This window comes from Phyllostomus discolor, chromosome 5 (assembly GCF_004126475.2).
Source record: "Phyllostomus discolor isolate MPI-MPIP mPhyDis1 chromosome 5, mPhyDis1.pri.v3, whole genome shotgun sequence".
Lineage (NCBI taxonomy): Eukaryota > Metazoa > Chordata > Mammalia > Chiroptera > Phyllostomidae > Phyllostomus > Phyllostomus discolor.
The window spans coordinates 174,698,340-174,718,721 of record NC_040907.2 but is presented as its reverse complement, the minus strand read 5'-3'; the positions used below and the strand labels follow the sequence as shown (position 1 = coordinate 174,718,721).

Below are 20,382 nucleotides of genomic sequence, written 5' to 3'. Positions count from 1 at the left end.
AAGGTCACCGGTTCGATCCCGGGTCCACTGGGGGGCAGCCCCGCAGACTGTGGGGACCGCGCTTCTCCGGAACACCGGCCCAGCGATGGCACGTCAGTCCCTCACCCGTGTCCCCCGCTCTCGTCATCCGGCTAGTTTTGGTCACAGTCCAGCTGTAAACATGTCCGCGAATCGAGAGGGCCCCGCAGAGCGCTCCAGCTGACACCGTGGAGGGTCTACAGGATGCGGACGGGGAGAGGCCGCAGGCTGTGTGCGGGGCCTTGTGCGCGTGGAGTCCTCAAACGGCCCTGGGAGACCGCGCTGACGCCGGGGGGGACACGGTCTTGGGGGCTCGAGCACGTCTCCCAGGAGCGCTGGGCATCAGCGTGCACGTGTGTCCTGCTGTGTGCCGTGCACGGCCGGGTCAGGGGGCATGCTGCGGCCCGAGGCCCATGCTGCGGCCCGAGGCCCATGCGTGTCGGTCCCAGCCAGGCCGCCGGCCTCGTCCCCGAATCCAGGACTAAAAGCTGCGTCTCAGACGGGCCGGGACCTGCAACAGCAGCCTGCAGAGGAATGCTGGCCCTGCCAAGTGGGCTCAGCGTGGAAGGGTTCCTGTCTGAGCTCCAGGAACACCGAGACAAGCATTAGCAGCCCTGCTGACTAACTCCTTGGGAGCCGATGTCCCCAGACGTTGTTTCAGGTCCTGAGCAGGAGGCAGGTGAGCAGTCGTCACACCGGTCAGCTGAAGGCCCTGAGACGGAAGTCAGGAAGCAGCGGCCCTGGTCACCGCTGAGCCGCGGGTCTGAGGGAAACGCTGAGAACCTGGTGAGTTCTCTGACTGCCCCTTTTGGGGTGGACACAGGCTGCGCCCCAGAAAGTCAGTGCCCGTCAGACAGATGGGCATTTGCAGTGAGCCTGGTGGCCTGGGGCAAGCCTCCCCCCAGGATACCTCTGCCCATGTGCAGAGGATGGTGTGACTCAATGGCCCGTCTACGCACGGGACCCCAGCGAACTCTGGCCCAGGCGTGGCCCTCTCCCCACCACACACAGGCAGACGCTCGGGCCCACGCACACGCACCACAGCTTCCGAGATGCAGGGGCAGGGAAGCAGGACACTGCTGCGTCCTGCTGGGCTCTCGCTGTCCCCCTCACCCTGTCCCCTCAGGACAGGACCTTGCAGGACACGCCCAGGGCAGTCTCCGCTGAGCCTGCAGGGTGCTGGCGTGGCCAGGAGGCGGGCAGACGAGGGCCCGGAGCTGGGGGCCGTCCTGGAGCGGCGCTGTCCTGAGGGCCTTGCCAGCAGCGGCGGCGCCCCCGCCCTCTGGCTGCACATTGCCCACTGTCCGTGCAGAACAACAACAACGCACCACAAAGGCCCTTTCATCTGCCCCGCAGACGGCGACGCCCGCACCGGCACCCAGTGCAGAGCCAGGAGCTGTCGCTCCGGGAGGCAGTGTGGCTTCCTCAGACCGGCGTCCTGCGGGTGCTGGGGAGGCAGGGGGGTTCTGCCCACAGAGAGGTGCCAGCTGGGACCTGCTGCGCTCTGGCCTGGCCTCTTGAGAACGTCCCCGGACCTCCACAGACACGCCTGGGCCGAGAGCTGGTGGGGAGGGTGTATGCAAGGAGGTGCAGACCTGTGCCGGCGGCCGTGGACGGAGGCCTGGGGGGCCGCCACCAGGCCTGGCAGAGACCTGGCCCGAGCCCTACCATCTGGGCGGGGCTGCGGTGACCCTGGCAAAACACCCAGAACAGGGCACCACAGACCCCTGAGCACGGAACTGCTTACGACGAGGAAAATCCAGCTCCTGGAACAGTGGTTGGGGGGGGGGGGAGGGGCCCACACGCTTTGTCTGTTTTCTCCCTCTTGTGTAATTACGAGGGTAATCATCCTGACATCAGTCTGCTGGCTGGGAGCGCCGGCGAGCGGGTGCCGAGGAAGCCAGCTTCCTGGAGGAGACGCCTCCGAGGAAAGCCCAGGAGAGTCGTCCCAGTCAAGGACAGAATCGCGCCTCGTTTTTGTTCAATGGCCACTGGCCCCGTATCAGAGCAGATCAGAGAGACATCTCCTCTCGGTAGTAACTTAAAAAACAAATGATGCAAACAATTCTACTGTTTTAAACCAAGACTCTTTAAAACAAAACCAGGCTGACAAACTGCCGAGGACAGCGTGGCTGACGCAGCCCGCCCGGTGGCTCTTGCAGCCCCGTGAGCCCCCGGTGGCTGCCGCTCCTGAGCCCGCCCCTCCCAGGGCCTGCTTCTCACCAGGCCCCCCGGGCACCTGGCCACACGTGTACCTGCCAGTGACTGGCAACCAGTTTCTGAAAACGGCTGCCAGCCTCCAAAACCACAACTGTCACCGTCACTGTCGGGCGGTGATGGACAGCAGGTGGGCGCTCCGCTGGGCTGCGCAGAGACGGGAGAGCCTGGCACCGCTGTCACTCCCTGTCACTGCGGCCAGCTGAGCGGCCCAGCTGCCAGTTGCCGCGGCGCAGGCGTGGAACATGCCCTCCGAGCGATCCTGCCAGCAGGGCTGACGGAAGCCACGTTATTAATTAGTCCCCTGGCGCACGGCCCCTCGGGTGGCAAATGATGTTCGTGTTTAATCTGTGTATGTTTTAATTATGGCTTAGGCGGTGCCAAATGGGATCACGGCACCGTCCTCGCAGCTCTGCTCGGCAAGCGCGTTTGCATTAATTTGCATCTGAAATGCGAAGCTGGGGTCCCTTCCCGGGGACCGTCTTCCCTGGGCCCACAGCGCCTCCTTCCCTGGCAGGTGCAGCCTGGACTGGGGTGACCCCGTCGCCTGCCCTCTCTGCAAGTGACAGCAGGTCTCCTCCCTGGGCCACCGGAGCTCTGGGGCTGGCCTGTGCCCCTCCAGGGGTCCCTGCCACTCCAGCCGCAGGGGCACAATCGCCACCTTTGACTCACTGCCGCCTGCATCCAGCCCACTGGCCTCTCTCGCTCCTGGGAGGGATGGACTGAATTACCCCCAGGCTGGGCCGGCCAGCCGCAGCCAGCGCCTGGACCAGGGCAGCTGACCTTGCCGCTTTGCGGGGGTCAGCAGGGAAACCAAGCTGAGCTGTGCCTTCCAGTGGAGCCAAAGTGTCACCGCGACGCTCTCCCTCAGAGGGAGGCCTCCCCCCACGCCCAGCACCAGCGCTGGCCCACTGCCCGGGCCACCCCAGCACAACCCGGGGGGGCGACCCGAGAGCCGAGGGCACAGGCTTCTTCAAGAGCACATGGGGGGAGGACGCACAGCCTTCTCCAGCCCCCAGGACCCTCGCTGCAGGCACTGGCGTGGGGGTGCAAGGGGGGTGTTCCGAGAGGGGTCGCCCTGCCTGTCTGGCAGGAGAGGAGGGGACAGTGCCAGGGCAGGCCCAGGCCCCGGAGCGGCTTCCGTTTCGATTTCAGCTGCTGACGACCCGGACGGCCGGAGGAGCCTCGAGGGCCCGCGCCTGCAGACCCTGAGGGCCCCGCTCCTGGCCCCAAGGACAGCCTCCTCGCTGGCAGGAGGACGTTTCTTCACTGGGGCTTTCTGCTGCAAGCGTGCCCAGTGGGAATGACGACACTGGACACGCCCCGACAGGACAACATGTCTCCGCCGCCTTCCTACACCACTAAACACGCGTGGGCTCCAGACGGGCCAGGAGCTGGGGGCCTACCTCCACCACGGACTTGGAGTCCAGTCGGAAGTTGAAGTCGCCGAAGACGAAGTAGGACACTTTCTCGAACCGCTGGTCCACGATCCTGGGGAGAGAGGGGAGAGAGGGGAGGCAGGTTACGTGGTGCTTCCGTGCCGACCGGCCGCTGCAGCCGGGCACCAGCGCCTGGGCTCCACCACACACTTCCTGCCGTCTCCCGTGGCAGCTGACACACCCCCCCACCCTTAGCACAGTGACCATGGCCACATGTGTCCACCCACAGTGCAGGGCTCTCTCCGGCACACGCGTGTGCAGCCAACACGTCCTCATCAACTGGGCCAGGGCAGCGTGGAAGCCGCAGCCGGTGGAAACCGCGGCCTGCACCGGAATGGAGGCTCGCACTGGGCGCCAGGCTTCGGGGTGCAGCGGGGGGAGCTGTGCGGTGGTGCGTACAAGGGCCTGTAATGGCAGAACCAGCTCAAAGCGGTCCTGTCCTGTTCCCAGCAAGACCTGGCACCAGGTCACCCCACTCACTGTGGATGACGCCGTGAGTCCCACCCGCCCGCACGCAGCCACAGGCCCGGACACAGCCGGAGCTGAGCGCCCGGGCCCTGCGGAGGGCCGGTGTCCCCTGCCCAGTGCCGAAACCCCCGAGACCCACCCAGAGCACGGGGACCGGACGCCCACATCAAAGCCCTTTCTTCCCTCGGAAGCTGGACCGCAGCGCTGGCACCTATGTCGTGTGCAATGACCCCCGGGGATACAGTGGGGGGTGGGCAGGTAGCCCGGAGGGAGCATGTGGGAGCGATGGTGCCCAGCAACCCCAGCCACACCGTCGCCTGCCTGCGGACAGTCCCCCCCAGACAGGGGAGGACGCCCGGACTCGCTCTGAAGGTGCCGACGAGTAGCCCGCACTCGGACGTTTCCGAGGTGTGAGGTAACGGCACCTTCACCTTTCTAAGCCTAGCCTGAAAACATTCTTCTCTGTGCGTCAAACCCGCCCCAGCGGGTTTCACACTGGGCTCTTCAAGAAGAGCGTGCCCGCAGCAAGCACCGACTCTGCCCTTAGACGTGCAGGGAGCAGGCTGCTCACACCGCCCGCTGCTCCCGGCCGCAGAGCAGAACGAGAACCTCTGCTGGCCGGTCAACCAGCCGCAGAGTCAGGGGTGCAGCAGGAGAGCTGAGCCCAGTGGCCGCACTTCCGAGGTCGTGACCCTGCTGCAGCTTCACTGACACGCTTGCCAGGGCAGAGCTGCGGGTGGGCTGAGGCCGGTTTGAAAGCTAAATGGACCTGGCAGGAAAAAGCCAGGGGGAATGTCTTCACCAGAGTCACTCGCAAACTTCTAATCGTTTCCTGGGGAACGCCACCAGTCCCAGCCCCCCTGCATGGCCGGTCGCAGTGGCTGTGTGGCGCCCGGGCACAACAGGCTGGGAGTCACCAGCTCGGCCTTTTCTAGCTTGATCCATCAACTTGAGAAACAAGAGGTGAGTGACAGGAGGGACGGGTCCGAGCCTCCTGCAGGGTCTGGCTCCCAGGTGCCCTCAGGCAGTCCGCAGCCAACCACCCAGCCACACGTGACCGAGGGGGTAAACTTGTCCCTCTCTATGTACCACGTCTGATCTGACGGGAAAACGCCGTTTTTGTTTGTTTGTGTGACTGCGGGAGGCTGACTGTCTTCTCACACACCTGCTAGAATCTGCCCTTTTTCTGCTCTTACTCACTCAGAGCCTGCTTTTAGTTCCTTGCCTTCTCCATTTGAATTCCAGGACTTTGCCTGAAGGTCGTGAGGTTAACCATCCGACTTCTGCTGGTCTTGCACTGTTTATGCAGAAGCTTTAATTGTCCCGCAGTGAACCCGTCCAACTCTCCACGAGCCCCCCCCCCACCCCCCGCACCCCGAGGTCTTCACGGCATCGCGCTGCGCTGGCTCGCCTGCCCGGAGCCCCTGCGGGGAGAGGGTCCCCGTGGGAGTGCGCAGTGGTCGGTGGGGCTGCCCCAGCCAGTAAACGTCCAGGGCTCCTCCCCCTGAGTTCGAGAAGCACAAAGTCCCCCAAGCGACTTGGGTCTTTTTGAGACTCCCTATTCTTCTCTGCGGATCCTCGACCTCTCCTGGACACTTCTAACTAACCTGCCTTCACAGGGACACCGTTCTCGTCAGGACTCCTTTAAAGGTCCCCTCCACTGCTCTCCCCGTCTGTTGCATGGTGACTGCTCTGCCGTCCGCCCGAGTCCCATGAGAAGCTCTGTCCTCCTTTCCAACGCGGAGCTGGAAACGGCACGCAGTGACCCCACTAACCCGAAGACAGAGAACACACCTTCGCAGATGACTGCCGACGGGGCGGGTGACCCGCACTCTCGCTGGCTGTGCTGAAGCTGAACCTCCCTGCGCAGGGGACGCTGCTCAGGAATGAAGACGGCGTGGTGTGGGCAGGCGCCCCGCCGCCCTCAGCCCCAGGGACCAGCACCGTGTCCAGGTTAGTCGCGGACCCTGCCTCGCCCACCACCTGCCCTGCACTCACAGGTGTGGGGACAGAGGCCTGCGTCTCAGCGCCTGTCCACGGGAACCCAGCTGCCCCAGCCATCCTGAAAACAAATAAACTTTTTTCCGGTCTTGAACATCTTCAGAAGAAAACCGCCTTCGGAGAGCCTGCACGGCTCCTACGCAGCTCGAGATGCGCCCTCCCACCAGGAGAGGCCGTGGGCTTGCGGCCCCCACCTCGAGGACGTCGGAGGCCCGGAGCCCAGGTGCCGGCGCAGAAATCACGACTGGGAATGAGAGCACAGTGATGGCTCTGCCCCCCAAGGGGGCCCTGTCCCTGCAGGCCTGGGGCCCGCCCGCCGCAGCCCCGACTCCCACGACACTGGGCACCGGCCGTCCAGACCACGAGAAGTCGGGCTCCAGTCACACTGTTCTTCTCCGAGGAACCAAAGTGGGGACCACCCCAGGTCATCATGCTGACCGATTTCCAACTGCTGGCTGAGCCCACAGAGAAGCCTGCGGTCCCCTTGCCCTGGCATCTGTCCACGGCAGCGTCCCAGGAGCCTGGTGTCCCCAGGATACACAAGAGTCCCCAGCAAGAGGCTCTGAGGAATTCATGGGGCTTGGGTGGGACAGCTGAGCATCCCTCATGGCCCAACAGAGGAGCGAGAGGCCCTGGCGGCCACTCGGACGCTGCAGGGGCGGCGGTGCGGAGCAAGGAGGTCACAGCCCGACCTGGGGCGAGGCCCGAAGGACAACACAGCCCGAGGTGCGTTTGTGGGACACCGGGCAGCCTCCCGCCCGCGAGGCGCTGCTGCTCTGGGGCGGGAGCGGAGAGCCTGCTGCCTCAGCCGGGGGGTTGGCCTGCCTGCCGACGGGGCGAGTCAGACACACGGGGAGCCGGGAGCCGCCGGCTGCCTGCAGATCAGGAAGCCAGCTCCCATTTGGCTGCTTGGACGGCGGAGCCTGTTTTGAGGTCAATCCCTTTTGTAACAGCTAACAAACTTCAAGTTTAATATCTGACCCAATAAACTTGGAAAACCTCTAAGTGTCGGAGAGAGAGCACGCCACCTCCCCATGGCCGGGGCCCTTGCCCGCAGGGCCTCTTGGGGGCGAGGGGCTCACCCACAGCGTGTCCAGACACGGCATGTCCAGAGCCGCATTGCCCTGTCATCAAAGACGCAAACCCGACCATCGCTCCAGGGCCCCGCTCCCCTCTGGGTGGCGGCCTGGGCCATCAATAACGAGCGGGCCCGAGCGGCGGCGTGCGGGGGGGGGGGGGGGCCGCCACCGGCCAGGCAATCGCCTGAGTGCCCGGCCCGCGCCTCCCTTTTAATTTCAGCAGAGTGCCATTTGGACCCGGAGAAAAAAAGCGTTGTTTTAAAATTAATTACCTTGTCAGGAGCTATTATGATTAAAAAGTAGGCCCACATCAATATCATGTGCCTAATTCAAAAAGGGAATTACAAGAACAGCCATAAAAATCAATTTTGGGCCTTGAAAACGGAGCGCCTTTCTGTTTTGACAGGTGGTTTCATCATGAGACAAACCCCGGTGACACTGCCTGCGTCACCGAGGCCTCCCCGCGAGCCGGGGGCTTGCCGACGCCCTGGCTGCAGAGCCAAGACCTCGGTGACAGGGACACCCCCCCACACACAGGGAGCCCCAGCCCAACCACCCACGACAACAGCACTCTGACCCGCCGCCTCGAGCGGTCCCTGCGGACCTGCCGCACTGGGCCCCTCACCAGGAAGCAGCTTGTGGCTTGGAAGCTGAGGGGCCACGGACGACCCCTCCAGTGAGGCGAACTCACCGGGGCTGTTCCTTCTCTTTCTTTCCGTTCTCGTGTTCTAGCTACGGGACAGTGTGGCGTTTCCGTGTAATTAGGAACCAAAGAACGCCGGGTTTGTCTCTCAGATCTGGGGGAGACCACACTCTCAACCATTGTCGTCAGCAAAAGCACCAACACCACAGATCAGTGAACGGGACGGAGTGTTTCAGAGTTACTCAGGAGCCCCCCCTGAGCCTGAGCGTCTCGTCGAACCTGCTGTGAAACAGGACCAAACACTCCGCCTCGCCGTCCCGGGAAGCGTGGGCCCTGGCCCAGCTGGGCTGCAGGGCCCACGGACAGCCCTGTGCTGAGGCCAGCCGTCATGAGGGCGCCCGTGGGGGGCGGTCGTCCCTGAGGCAGGGACGAGGACGGCGGACCGCGTGCAGAGGCACAAAGGACAGAGCTGCCGACAGAGCCTGAGCCAGCATCAGCGTCGGCACGAGTCGCCCGGACGTCCCCGGGCTGGCCCCGGGGGGTGCCACGTGCAGTTCCAACCACCACTGCCCGGGGGCCTCTGTGGCCGGCCCGCTGGCCAGCCGACAGAGCGCACTCGGGGCTGACCCTCTGAGGCCCCGGCGCACACTTCCCGCGGCCAGGCCGGCCGAGCAGCGCCCACTGTGTCCGCTGCGGGCCCCCCAGTCGCAGGCGACACCTGACCCTCAGAAGCCTCGGCCATGCGGGCACTTCCGCAGCCCCGAACCGGCAGTGCCGAGTGAGGAGGGCCCGGTGGGGTTCTCACCTCTGAGCCCGTGGTCGCCAAAACCCACTCTTTGCCACAGGCATCCCACGGAACTGCTCATGTTTCCAAAAGGTCGCCTCCTGTCTTGGGTGCTCCAGGCCTGGGGCTCCCCGGGTCTGTGCCGGGGACACCTGTCAGCAGGGGGTGAACGGGAGACGGGTCCCAAAGGTGCCGTCGGCAGGGCCGGCAGGGCCTCCAGGGCCATGCCTGCAGGGCCGTGCCCCCGTGGCCGAGGAGCCGTGAGGAAGGACTGTGTGCCGTCCCCACCACCAGCTCCGTGCCCCAGGCGTGGCAGCTGTGCCGACAGCCAGGCTGCTCCCGGCTCTCCGCTGCGACGGCCTCCAGCCCGAGTGGCGGCTCCTTTGGGTGCGGGAGCTGTGGCCTGGTGGGCTGCAGGCCCCCAGCGTCACGCCAGCACTCCTCGGTCACCAAGCCACTGCCAGCCCCCTCGCACCGTGCCCCTGCGACAACCTTCCCCACGAGAGCTGTCCCGGGCAGAGCAGGAGCAGAAGGCCGCCTGGTGCCCCTGGCTGGGGGCCCGCTGGGCTCGTCGGCAGCCTCGCACTCATCCGTTCTTCGAGCAGTGCTACAGCGTCACATACACTTTTCCACTCTGAGAACCACGCCGCACACACCGCTCAGCTGCCGCCCCAGCCCACAGCCGGCCCAGTAGCGAGGCCTGGCTCCCGGCCGAGAGAGCCCCGGTCCTTCAGCCCCAGCAAACGCAGGAGCCGACACCCCACCGCACAGGTTCTGGGGAAACGCTGACCACCCTGTTCCCAGCCTGGTGGGGCCATGCAGGCCAGGCTGGAGGACGCAGGTGGCCGGTCACAGTGCCGGGCAGCAGGCAGAGCTGGCAGCCAGAAGCACCGCTCCTGACACCGTCCACAAGGGCAGAAACCTGTGGACGGCCCTGGGCCCAAAGCAGGGCCCGCGGAGCAGCGCTGCAGTGGGGGACGCCGCTGTGGAGCAGGCGCTCAGTGAGACACTGGAGAGCACAGGGGGTGCGGACGATGGAGCACGCGGACTAAGCCCCGGTGTCCGCACAGGCCAACGGGCTGCGAGAGTGGTCTGTGTGTGAGGGAAGGGCGGGTGCTGCGTCCGGACGGTGAGGGAGGGCAGGGCGAGGGTCCCGGGTGCAGACCTCGGGGCGCCGTGGCGTCCGTGACTCAGTCCTGGGCAAAGGGCCCACGAGACAGACGGGGGAGAGGTGGACCGGACAGAGCCGAGCGGAGGGGCTGAGGCTGCTGCCGGCCTCCTGCACTCACTGCCCTGGACACACGGACAGGCTCTCCCTAAACCCAGGACCCGGCTCGGATGCCGTTGCCCTCGGACGTGTGCGGAACGCTGAGCTCATCTGCTGCGGCTGCAGCTGGACTTCACGGGACCCCCCACCGGGGCGCGGCCCTGCCTGCCCCCCCTGAGACATGGGAGCGAGGGGTGGGGATGGGCGCTGGCCTGCCGGCCTGGACCCCACGCCCTCCTGAGCTGGGCTCCAAACAGACATGACGAGAGACGCCTGGGCTTCCGGGCTGAGGCCCCCGAGGGGACGACCTGGGAAGTCGGGCAGTGGAGAGTGCCTCCAGCACCCGGCCCGAGGAGCCGGCCTCTGCCTGGGACCCGCTGCCTTTCTTCTGCCCGTGGATGGCCAGCGAGTTCTGGGAACAGGCTACAGAGACACATTCAGGTCGGGGCCTTTGAGCAGGCTGACAGCTGACTGATGAGCGGCCGGGGACGACAAAGGGGGCCGTGGGCGGCCGGCGTCACACCACCGCTCCCTGGGAAACTAATTGCCCTGGATTGTCCCCGGCACCATTATTTTTCTGGCCATCATCTCCTCTGAATGCCCAAAATGAGCATGAAACAACTCTTTTGACTGGACATAAAAGTTAAATGTCCCAATGTTGATCAAATTAACTTCAGCGCTGTGACAATGGACTGTATTTGTGAGAAAATAATGGGGGGACAAAGGGGCGCTTTGTGCCGAGATTTCACAGTTGTGATGTAAAAACGTTTCTGTTGAACTAGGCCAGGCCCCTCTCAAAGGGGAGACAGAAGAGCCCTGTCACTTTCGGAGAAAAGTCTCGTTTCACGGACCTGGCTCCGGAGGGTCGGGGAGTCGCAGCCCCAGGAAGGGTGTGTGCGGAGAGCCGAGGCCCCTGCTGCCAGCGTGACGCCCTGGACGCTCCCGCAAGCCGGGCCGAGTGTCCAGAGCACACCCACAGGTCCCTGCCATCAGAGCAGAGGAGCCCACAGGGGCCCCACCACCCTGGAGCCCGCTCACCTGAGCCTCGGCCTGATGCTGAGGGTGTTCGTTTTCTTTTTAAAAGTTTCATAACCAAATTAAAACATTCAAAAATTAAGTTGCATAAAAAACAAAGATTATTCGTAATGAAACCCCCAGAGGGGCCCTAGGCTGCTCTCGTAACACTGAAAACCCATCTCCCCGAGGCCCAGGCTGGGGAGAGGGGCGCCTGGGGCCCGCCCGTGCACGAGGCTGCGGGCCCAGGGCTTGGGGCACACACACCTGGAGCTGCCGGGCGACGCAGCACTTCCGCAGAGTTTGCAGGCCCCAGAGAAAAGGTCTGACTCTCCATTTTTCAAACAGGCTTTTTGCTGCAGAGCAATGTTAGGTCTACAGGACAGTTGCAAACATAGCTCTGGGCGCCTCTCAGCGTCAGCACTGGGCTCCACCGGCGGCCCTGGGGGGACCTCAGGCTGGGGGGCCACCTCCCCTGGATCTGACGGGTCCGATGCCACCAGCTGGCGGGAAGCACGGACCCACAGGGCTTCCCGGGGAGATGGAACAGGCAAGGCAGCCCGGTCCCCGTGTCCACCGCCTACAGACAATGCGCCCCGAGGTTCCCAGAGCGCCTGGGGCGCTGTTGGTGGCAGCGTCCATTCAAAGGGCCGGCCAGGCATTGTCCTGCACTCAGCAGAACAGAATGCAGCCTGCTGGTGGCTGCCAAAAGGTTAGCGGCCCCGACGAAAGGGCGGCCCGGTATTCACACGCCCACAGAGCGGCTCTTTGTGCTGCGCGCAGCCGGATCTGCGGCTGGCCGGGCCCCCCCAGAGGCGGTGCGTGGGAATGTGGAGCCACGGGAAGGGGCCAGAACCGAAGGCTGCAGCCCCCAAGGCTGCAGGGGAACGGCAGTCTGGGCCTGGACACACTCTAATGCCACACCCGACAGTCTGGCCAGGGTCCCCAGACCAGCCTGCTCAGGGCCCGCACTCGGCCCTGGCTCTGTGGGAGGTCCCGGGGAGAGTCGTGCAGCCTTCCAGAAGACCGCACACAGCCGTGCCCTGACCAGGTCCTTGTCCTGGCCACGGGCCGGCCAGCCTGGAGATGGCGGCTGTGCCCACAGCGCCCCAGCCTGGCGGCTCCCAGGGAGGCCAGCCCCGGCTGATGCAAGCAACGCCCGCTCCAGGAAGGGCCGCCTCCCAGAGCCTGGCGTCAGTGCACACCTGCGGGCTCCGCCGCCTCCTGATGGGGAACCCAGGCTCCACGGCGGCACTGTCAGGTAGCTAGCTGCCCACAGAGCGAGCTCAGGGGGGCGCTCGCGTTTTCGAGTCCCCAGGACGTCAGCACAGACACGGTGACACTGGGGCCTGTCTGCTGGAGGCCACAGAGCCTGCTGGGTGAGAACGGGCAGCAGAGGACGAGGGGCCCTGCACAGGGACATGGGAGCCCCCATCACAGGTGGCCGTGGGCCACCACACGGGACCAAGCAGCACGGTGGCTTCCTGTGGCCGGGGCCCTAGCTGTCTGGGCAGGTGGAGCGCTCAGGCTTGGGCTCAGGTGCGCTCTGCCCCTCCATCGCCTTGGGTCAGCACCTCTGAGCCCAGCCTAGCCCCGCCCGGCCCACACCCAGGAGGCTCTGTTAGGGGCTGAGGGCTGGGCCCTGTGTGGGCAGGACACCAAGACCCTGTGTCCCCCACTCCTGTTGCCTCTGGGTGGTCCTGGTGGGTGGCAGCAGGGACCTGGGTGCTGAGACAGGGTGCAGGCTATCACTCAGGACTCCCCGGGAGAAGCACCATCGCAGCCACAGCTGATGGCAGCACAGGGGGCAGACCCCATCCTCCGGCCCCAGGGAGGGCGCCTCCTGCTGGGAGGGTCCAGGAGGAAGGAGCCTGCAGGGAGGGGCCTGTGCGCCCCAGGGGAGGCTGGGGCCAGGCAGGGGGGGTCCCAGACGCAGTGCCAGAAAGGGGCTGGCTGGTGACACAGGCCGAAGAGCAGGAGAGCCACAGTCCTCGGCACAGGGATGTGGGCTGGTGTCCCTGTGCAGGGGGGGCAGGGGGCGGACCGGGTCCTGGGGAAGTCTGAGACCGCCAGACAGAGACAGGGAGACGGCTGTGCTTCGGGGCAGCGGTCCCAAGCCCCAAGCAGATGGCCGCCTGGCACCGAGGTCACAGCGCTGGTGGAGAGGGCTCGGGAGCAGGTGAGCAGCCCTGGGACTCGGCGTCCAGAATGAACTCCGGCAAGAGGCCCGTCTTCAAACACAGAGGGACCCTGGTCCGCAGACCGAACCCACTAGTCCACCAAGTTCGAGGCACCGCCTTTCTTTCCAGGGACAGCCTTTCAGCTCTGACCCTGTGGAAGGTCACATGGACCACCACAGAGCTGGAGGACCCCATGGGGTTCAGGGTAAGAGGGCCCTGAAGAGCCAGCTGCGAGAGGGGCGTGGGGAGAGGCTGCTGGGAGCCTGGGCAGGAACAGGAGGAGCGGCCCCCTTGATCTGAAGACCCCCGAGGCTGCTCCCCACCCCTTGCCAGAGGTGCACAACCCCGGGCGAGGGCCCAGGACCCGAGCAGCAGGGCCTGGCAGCTGGACTGGGAGTGGCAGGCTGGGAGAAAGGCGGTGCTCAGCGGCTGGGCCTCACCAGCCCGACCGTGCTCAGCTGGGAACACTTGAGGGGCCCAGGCCGCTGCCCGGCCGCTCCAGCAGGAGGCACCGCTCACAGCCGAGCCACCCACGTCAGACTGCGAGACGCCCCAGCTGACATCTGCTCCCGTCACAGCTCTGGCTGCGTTTTGTTATCTCCGCCACAGCGCTGAAGAGCAGGCACGAGGCCACCTGCCCCGAGTCCACCTCGGGGGTCCTGCTCGAGCCTTGGCACGGGCCAGGACACGTGTGCGGCGTCGGCGGGTCAACGTTAACGAGTCTCGAGTTCGGCGAACAGAACAGCAGAAGGGAGAAAGAGTGGCTTGAAAGAGCCAGCCTCGTCCCCCGGGAGGCACACCTACCTGTCGAGCACGTAGCCCAGGGCCTTGTGCCGGATCCCTGCGTACACGGAGGGGCTCGTCTCCCACGCGACCAGGTTGGAGGCGTCATGGAAAAGGTGGATGTTCACCAAGTCAAAGGCGCTGCAGAGACAGAGGAAGCAGGCTCGGTGACAAAGGGCCAGAGCTTCAGGTCCCTAGGCGTGGCCCCTCCAACGCTGTCCCTGCCCGAGTTCCTGGGGGGTGTGGGGCCAGGCCTGGCCGGGGCCCCAGGGGTGGCTGGGGGGCGGAGCCAACCGTGCCCCATGCCCCCATCCTCCTCAGCTGCTCCCAGAGCAGGACGTGCCCGCCCAGAGGGCAGGTGAGGCCTGAAGTGCCCTCTTCAAACTGCGAGTGCAGATGGCAGAGCTTTCCGTGAGCTGCTGCGAGTGAGCCCATGAGCCCGAGGAGTCGGAGGGAAGGAGGGTGTGAAGGGGGAAGGGGGAAGGGAGGGAAGAAGAGCAGGAAGGGGAGGGGAGGGGCCTTGGCTCCCTCAGCACAGCAGGGACAGGCGGTCAGCAGAGACACCTACCAGTCCGCGACGCACCATCTCGTCCGGACGAAGCCCTTGCGTGACCACTTGCACTGAAAAACAAACAGGCCGCGCAGGTGAGCAGGGAAGGAGGAGCCCCTGCCCCCCACGCAGGAGCGGAGGCTTCTCCTCAGAGGACACGCCGTCTTCCAGCTCGGAGGGGCTGAGAGGCCCCTGCCCGCAGTGCAGTGCAGGGCCCAGCGCGAACACGCAGGGCCTCCACCATCGCGGCAGCCCCTCCCCCGACGGGAGAGAAGCTACGAGGAAGCCTCGGCCTGTGACCTGGGCTCCAAGGCGGGCACCCCGGCTGAGCCACAGGACGCCTGAGCCGTGCTGCAAAGAGACCTCCCGGGCAGCAGGCGCGTGGCCCGTATGAAGGCCCCCGAGAGAGCGGCCCACAGGCGGCACCTGGGGGGCGTGGGCCTGGACCTGCCGCAGGAAAGCCGGCCCACACGGGTGGGCAGCGCTGACTCTGCTTCCTCATCCCCACCTCCCTGGGGGCCTTTGCTGGGGGAGCTGCAACAATAGCCACTGGCCCCCTACAGCCCGTCCTTGCTGGTTCCTGACCTGAGAGGACCAGGGTGGGGGCGGGGGTGCACGGGCTGGGCCCTTACCGGCCTCCGCAGCCGTGGGCCAGAGGTCCACTGGGAGGGAGCCACGGGCCCCCTGGGGCCACCGAGCACTGGAAATGTCGCCACTCTGTCTTACTTAGTATTAACTTAACTAGCAGCACCAAACCGGGTCACTTCACAGCCTAAGCAGCTGGGGAGTGGGGCTCCTGCCCGGCACCCCTTGCAAAGCCCCAGGAGACAGAGGGAGGCCTTGCCGAGGCCCAGCCCACAAACTCTGTGTCGGCAAACGTGTGTAAGCTGGACGCCACGTCCTGTTCCCTCCGGTCCCCTGCAGGAGCCCTGGGCCAGCTGCATGGTACCCTGGCCCCTGATGCAGTGTCCACAAGGCCTGTGAGCCCTGCCCCCACCCATGTGCCTGATGGGGCCAAGCCCAGGGGTTGACAGGCGGCACCCTCCGATGCTTACGAGCGTGTTCAATCCTCCTGTCAGCCACAGGCTGACACCTGTGCCCCATGCCCACTTTACTGACTGGAAGACAGTGGAGGTTAAGAACTGTGCAAGGGGGTGAGAGGAGCCAGATTCAGGGACTCAGGTGGCTGGTGCTCTCAGACTGGACATGGATCAGGACAGACCCCCCCTCACCTGGTGAGGCCCACATCTTCTCGTGCCACCGGAGGAAGCAGGGACACCCTGGGCACTTCCCTTGCCCCAGTGTGGGAGGCAGGCCCTGGGCAGCAGAGGGTGCTCCTCCCCAGGGACCCTGTAAGGCTCTTCCCAAATGCAGGCTCCCAAGCTCCCAGGAAAGGCCCTGCGTCCAGGGGCCCCAGGGGGCTGCTCCCCCTCCTTCCTGACCCCACCCCCACATCCCCTCTCCCTCCTCCTTGGCCTCTGGACCCAACTGTGGAATGTGGGGACACCTACACCTCAAGGACATAACCTCCAAGCCCCACCACTTCTGGGAAGGAGAGCTGGCCCTGAGACCCCTGCTCACTAGCAAGACCCCTCCCTTCAGCACATCAGGCCCCAAGGGGTTCTGGAGGGCTCCTTTACTCCTCAGCCTCAGACACAAAGACTTCCTGGACTCCTGTGGCTCCTTCTCACTCCTCTTCCCCACCTCCTTCACCACCTGACCCGCTGCCCCTTGCGCTCCCCCAGCTCAGGGACAGGGTGACCTTGGCCCACAGCCCACAGAGGAACCTGCAGCCACCTGTAGGCACTCAAGGTGCAGAGCTTGCCCCCTGGGGCGGAGCACAAGTGGGTGGCGCGGAGGCTCCCGTCCAGTCTCTGCACTGAGCTCTCTGGCCATTGGCCACCTTCTGAAACTCCGTCGGGGGCTCCGGGCAGTGGCGGACATGGACAGCAGTGGCTGGGGTGGCCCCCGGCTCTCAGAGAGGCTGTCAGCATGCAGTGAAAGCCACGTCACGCCTGGGCAGGGAGTGCGGGCGGCCACGTCGCCCACCTCACAATATTAAGTCTCTGCTCCGATCCCCTGTTAATAGGATGCCTTTAGGCAGCAGATGGATGGGAACACCGGCGGTTTCATCTACTAAAAGACGGCATAAATCACCGCGAGAAAGGGAGGCTGCGGGAAGGTTATCACCACACAGCCTTCCCCGTGAAGGGCCCGCTCTGGAGCATTAGTGGAATTAATTCATCTTCCATAAGAGCCCGGCGCAGCGCTGTGATCTACGGCAACAACCGATTTCTCACCATGGGCGGAGGACGGACGCCCTGGCCCGACCAACTGCACGGGCCTGCTCTCCAACAACGGCCTCGCCGCGGCGTCTGGAGCGCTGCTCAGAGGCGGCGGCTGTGAGCCACGCGAGCTGGAGCCGCCATAAATCAGCGGGGAGCGCTGTGAGTTTTAGACGCAGGGCTGTAATGATTTGGAACTGCCTCCACCGTGGTAATTACGTTGAGATTACCCTTAAGTGGTGGTAATAAAAGAAAGGGAAATCCGTCTAAACTAATGCCCTCCCCCAAAATGTGTTCAAACAAAGCTGCAGAAGGGGGAAGAGGTGGCCAGCTGTGGCCACAGTGGGTGCCTCCGGACACCGGCCCCCTGACCGGGGCACAGGTGCTGGCCAAGGCAGGCCGCCTTCCACGGGAGACACCCGAGCCTAGGGGGGCTGTGCACCTGGAAACGCTAGGTCACTGACAGAACCCAGGAGGTGCCGTGGTCTCGGTGGGAGTCCGCTTCAGTCCCTCCCGGGGCAGGGGAGAAGCAGGGGTTACCCTTCTGCTGTGCGCCCCCATGTGGGGCAGAGGGGGGGCCGGGGAGAGAGGAGGGCTGCTCTCGAAGGGCAGCAGGGACAGGCCAAGCCCAGAGGCCTCTCAGTCTGGAGGCGGGGCCCCTGTGCATCATTCCCTGCTTTTCCTCGTCACCTGCAGCAGTTCGACACTTCAGAGTGGCAATGAAAGGGGAAAGTTGCAAAGACACTGAACTGCTTGGGGGCAGGTGTGGGCCCTGTGTCCAGCACTGCCTGCCGCTGCCACGGGATGGCCCTGCCCAGCCCTGCTGCCGGGACCGGGGCATGCCAGCCTCCCGGCCACCCCCGTCAGCCCTGCCTTCCCTCCCAGGTGCCCGTGGCCGTCGCTGCCACCTCTGGGGAACTTCAGCTGCCCCGGGGCGGGGGGGGGGGTGGTGTCGATGAGCCACTGGGCTAGGGATGGACCCCAGGGTGAGAATGCAGAGCTAGGATGACCCAGGCCCCCGGCCGGGTCTCGAGTGGCCAGTGGTGCATGACCGAGAAAGAGGGCCCTGGGGGCTTCTCGGCCAGTGGGTGTCGGGTCGGGAGAAGGGTCGGGACGCTGGACGTTGCCAAGGGCATCGTGGGACGATGCGAGCTTCTTCCTTGGCCAGCCCAGGGCTGTGCCCCCACTGCCCCAGTTCCCTCCTGCTGGGAAGAGGCCGGGACTCCCTGTGCTGCCGCAGTTGGTCCTGCCCTAGCACCCTCGAGCTCCCACCGCTCGTCCAGGCTCCGGGCACCCTCAGGGGAGGGCCCAGCCAGCGGGGCTCCGGTGTGGGCTTCCAGCACGAGAGGGTGGGCCCAGACTGGGACGGGGGCCGGGAGCGCAGCATGACCGGCCTCTGGCACTGACTCCGTGTCTCTGGACGCCTCCCAGGGAAGTGCGGTCGCACCATCCAGACCGACGCCACCAGGGCCGCTCTCAGGGAGGGCCCGAGGGGACGCAGAGTTGGCTCTCATCGTGGAAGGCCGAGCGCTGAAGCCCCCAGAGCTGTCTAGGCATGTCTTCCTCTACCTCACAGTGAGCAGGGGACAGCGGGGACCGAGGGCAGTGGGAGGCCGGCCCTCTGACACAGTGTCCCTGGCTTGGGACAGTGGATGAGGAAGCCCTGCCCTGGCGTGACAGGAGGGCCCGTCCTTCACGGGGGGGGGGGGCACCACCTGCCCCTGCAGGCTCAGGTCATAAAGCAAGTTAATAAAGCTGTGGCCTTGCTGAAGGTCTGCCCCCAGCGCAGCAGGGGCTGGGGAGCCATCCGTCCTGGGGCCGAGCAGCCCCCGCGCTGTCACGGGGGCGGAGACGCAGGCCTTCAATCTCAGCCCCAAGGGCTCCCGTCACGGAGTCACACCGAACCACGGCTGAGCAGACGGGAAAGGGCAGGGTGACCAGCTCTGGGCCCACATGCGACCAGCAGCATGAGGCGACACCGGAGGGCTGGTTCTGAGGCAGCTGACACCCACGGCCCTGGAGCTGAGCATGTGGTGCGCGGCCGTGTGGAGGTGGCAAGCCTGCACGAAGTGCCCGGCCTGGGAAGGCCCCTCCTGCCTGTGTCTGATCTGCGTGCATCCGCCGCTGCCGCCGCTGGGGCCCGTGGACAGCGCCAGGTTCCGGGCTCCAGGCTCTTGGCTGCGCCTCTTGCTGGCCACGCCCAGCACTCTGGGGACATGAATGTGCCCTGTGTGTCTGTGCTGGGCAGGTCCCTGGCCAGACCAACCTGCTGGCACTCCGGGCCCCAAGTGAACTGATCATGATCTGCCTACACCTTTGGGGATGACTCCTCCACCAGGAAACAGCGACCAGAAAACTGGCCGGTCGCTCTGACCACAAACACCACGCACCCTCTCTGTGCTCAGCTAGGACGGCCCAGAGACCACGCGCGTCCCCGACCCTCCCGGAAAGAGAGTAGCGGGGTGCGGCGGCAGCAGATGGGAGTCCTCCCACGAACATGAGCACCACGTGCCCTGAAGTTCCCTTCCAACGTGACCCCCTGCCCCCACAAACAAAGTGCTCGGGGAGACGGCGGCCCGTGGGGCCCCGGGACGCACCTCGGGGAAATAGTCCTGTGGAAACTTCTCCTTCTCCAGCATGGGCGTGCTCTCCAGCGTGTCGGAGTAGATCTCTTTGCCAGTGACTTTTTTATACTTCTTAGCTGGAAAAGAGCAGAAGAACAGTGTGAACAGCCGGGCACTGTGCCCCATCCGGGCAGCCCCACGCCGCAGGGCCCCGTGGGGAGCAAGGTGGCCCCCGGGGGACCTGACGAGGGGCGCCGACCCAGCAGGCCAGCTGCTCCCGGCGATGCTCGTGGCTCGTAAATTGAGATTCACCGCCCGGGATCTGACAGTCCACTTCATTATCCGCTAACAGCTCCCAGCCTGCAGATTTACAGGGGCTAATTGGCATCCTCCGTTAAAACCGTGAATATGTTTAACAGGGCCGTGGAATTACCGTTCGCTCATACCTTAATACAAATTTATTTAATAACATCGATTTCCTCCCCGCATCCAGCCGACATCACTCATGTCCAAGGACGAGGGGTTTTTATGTGAGACGGGGAGGGGGAGCACCGCGGGCCGCGCTCCTGGCCGCCTGCCCAGCACCTCCTCACCTCCCGGACAAGGTGCCCTGCTGGGCCGCCCCGCCCCCCAGGCCCTGGGACGACCCCCTGCAGCAGAGCCGGTCCGCCTGCTGCTCTCACAGCCCCGTCGGCGGAGGTCTCTCTTCAGGGACAGTCCCCAGCCACGGCGGGGTCTGGGGGAGAAACGTGCGCGTGTGGTCCTCACGCGCTCAGGGCTGGGGTCACTGGAGGGCTGCCAGCGTCTCCACAGGACGCTCTGTCGGGGCCCTGGCTGCACAGGGGCTGCTGCGACCGCCGCGGGGGCCTCCCTGGCTGCCAGCCCGTGTCATAGGGCCCCCTGCTCCTGAGCCAGGAGTGCCTGGCACGAGGTGGCGTCCCTGGGCTCTGAAGATATTCTCGGAGACCCACAAGCACGAGTGGTGCCGTCCCAGGTCCTGAGGGTCGCACTCTGTACCCCTCGAGTGGCTCACACCTGCTGCCTCGCTCACCCACCCACCCATGGGGCCGCCGAGGGGGCAGTCAGCAGG

General features: G+C 65.4%; 1 protein-coding gene across 2 annotated transcripts in view; it reads right to left on the bottom strand.

Moving 5' to 3' along the window:
* INPP5A (inositol polyphosphate-5-phosphatase A) overlaps positions 1-20,382 on the bottom strand; it is a 144,844-nt gene that overhangs the window by 20,100 nt on the left and 104,362 nt on the right. For both annotated transcript variants that reach the window (XM_036027465.1, XM_028511903.2), the window contains exons 6-9: positions 19,326-19,429; positions 14,462-14,514; positions 13,915-14,034; positions 3,642-3,726 (exon numbers count right to left, since the gene is read on the bottom strand). In XM_036027465.1, the coding sequence (XP_035883358.1) occupies positions 3,642-3,726; positions 13,915-14,034; positions 14,462-14,514; positions 19,326-19,429 (362 nt within the window). The remainder of the gene's footprint in view (positions 1-3,641; positions 3,727-13,914; positions 14,035-14,461; positions 14,515-19,325; positions 19,430-20,382) is intronic.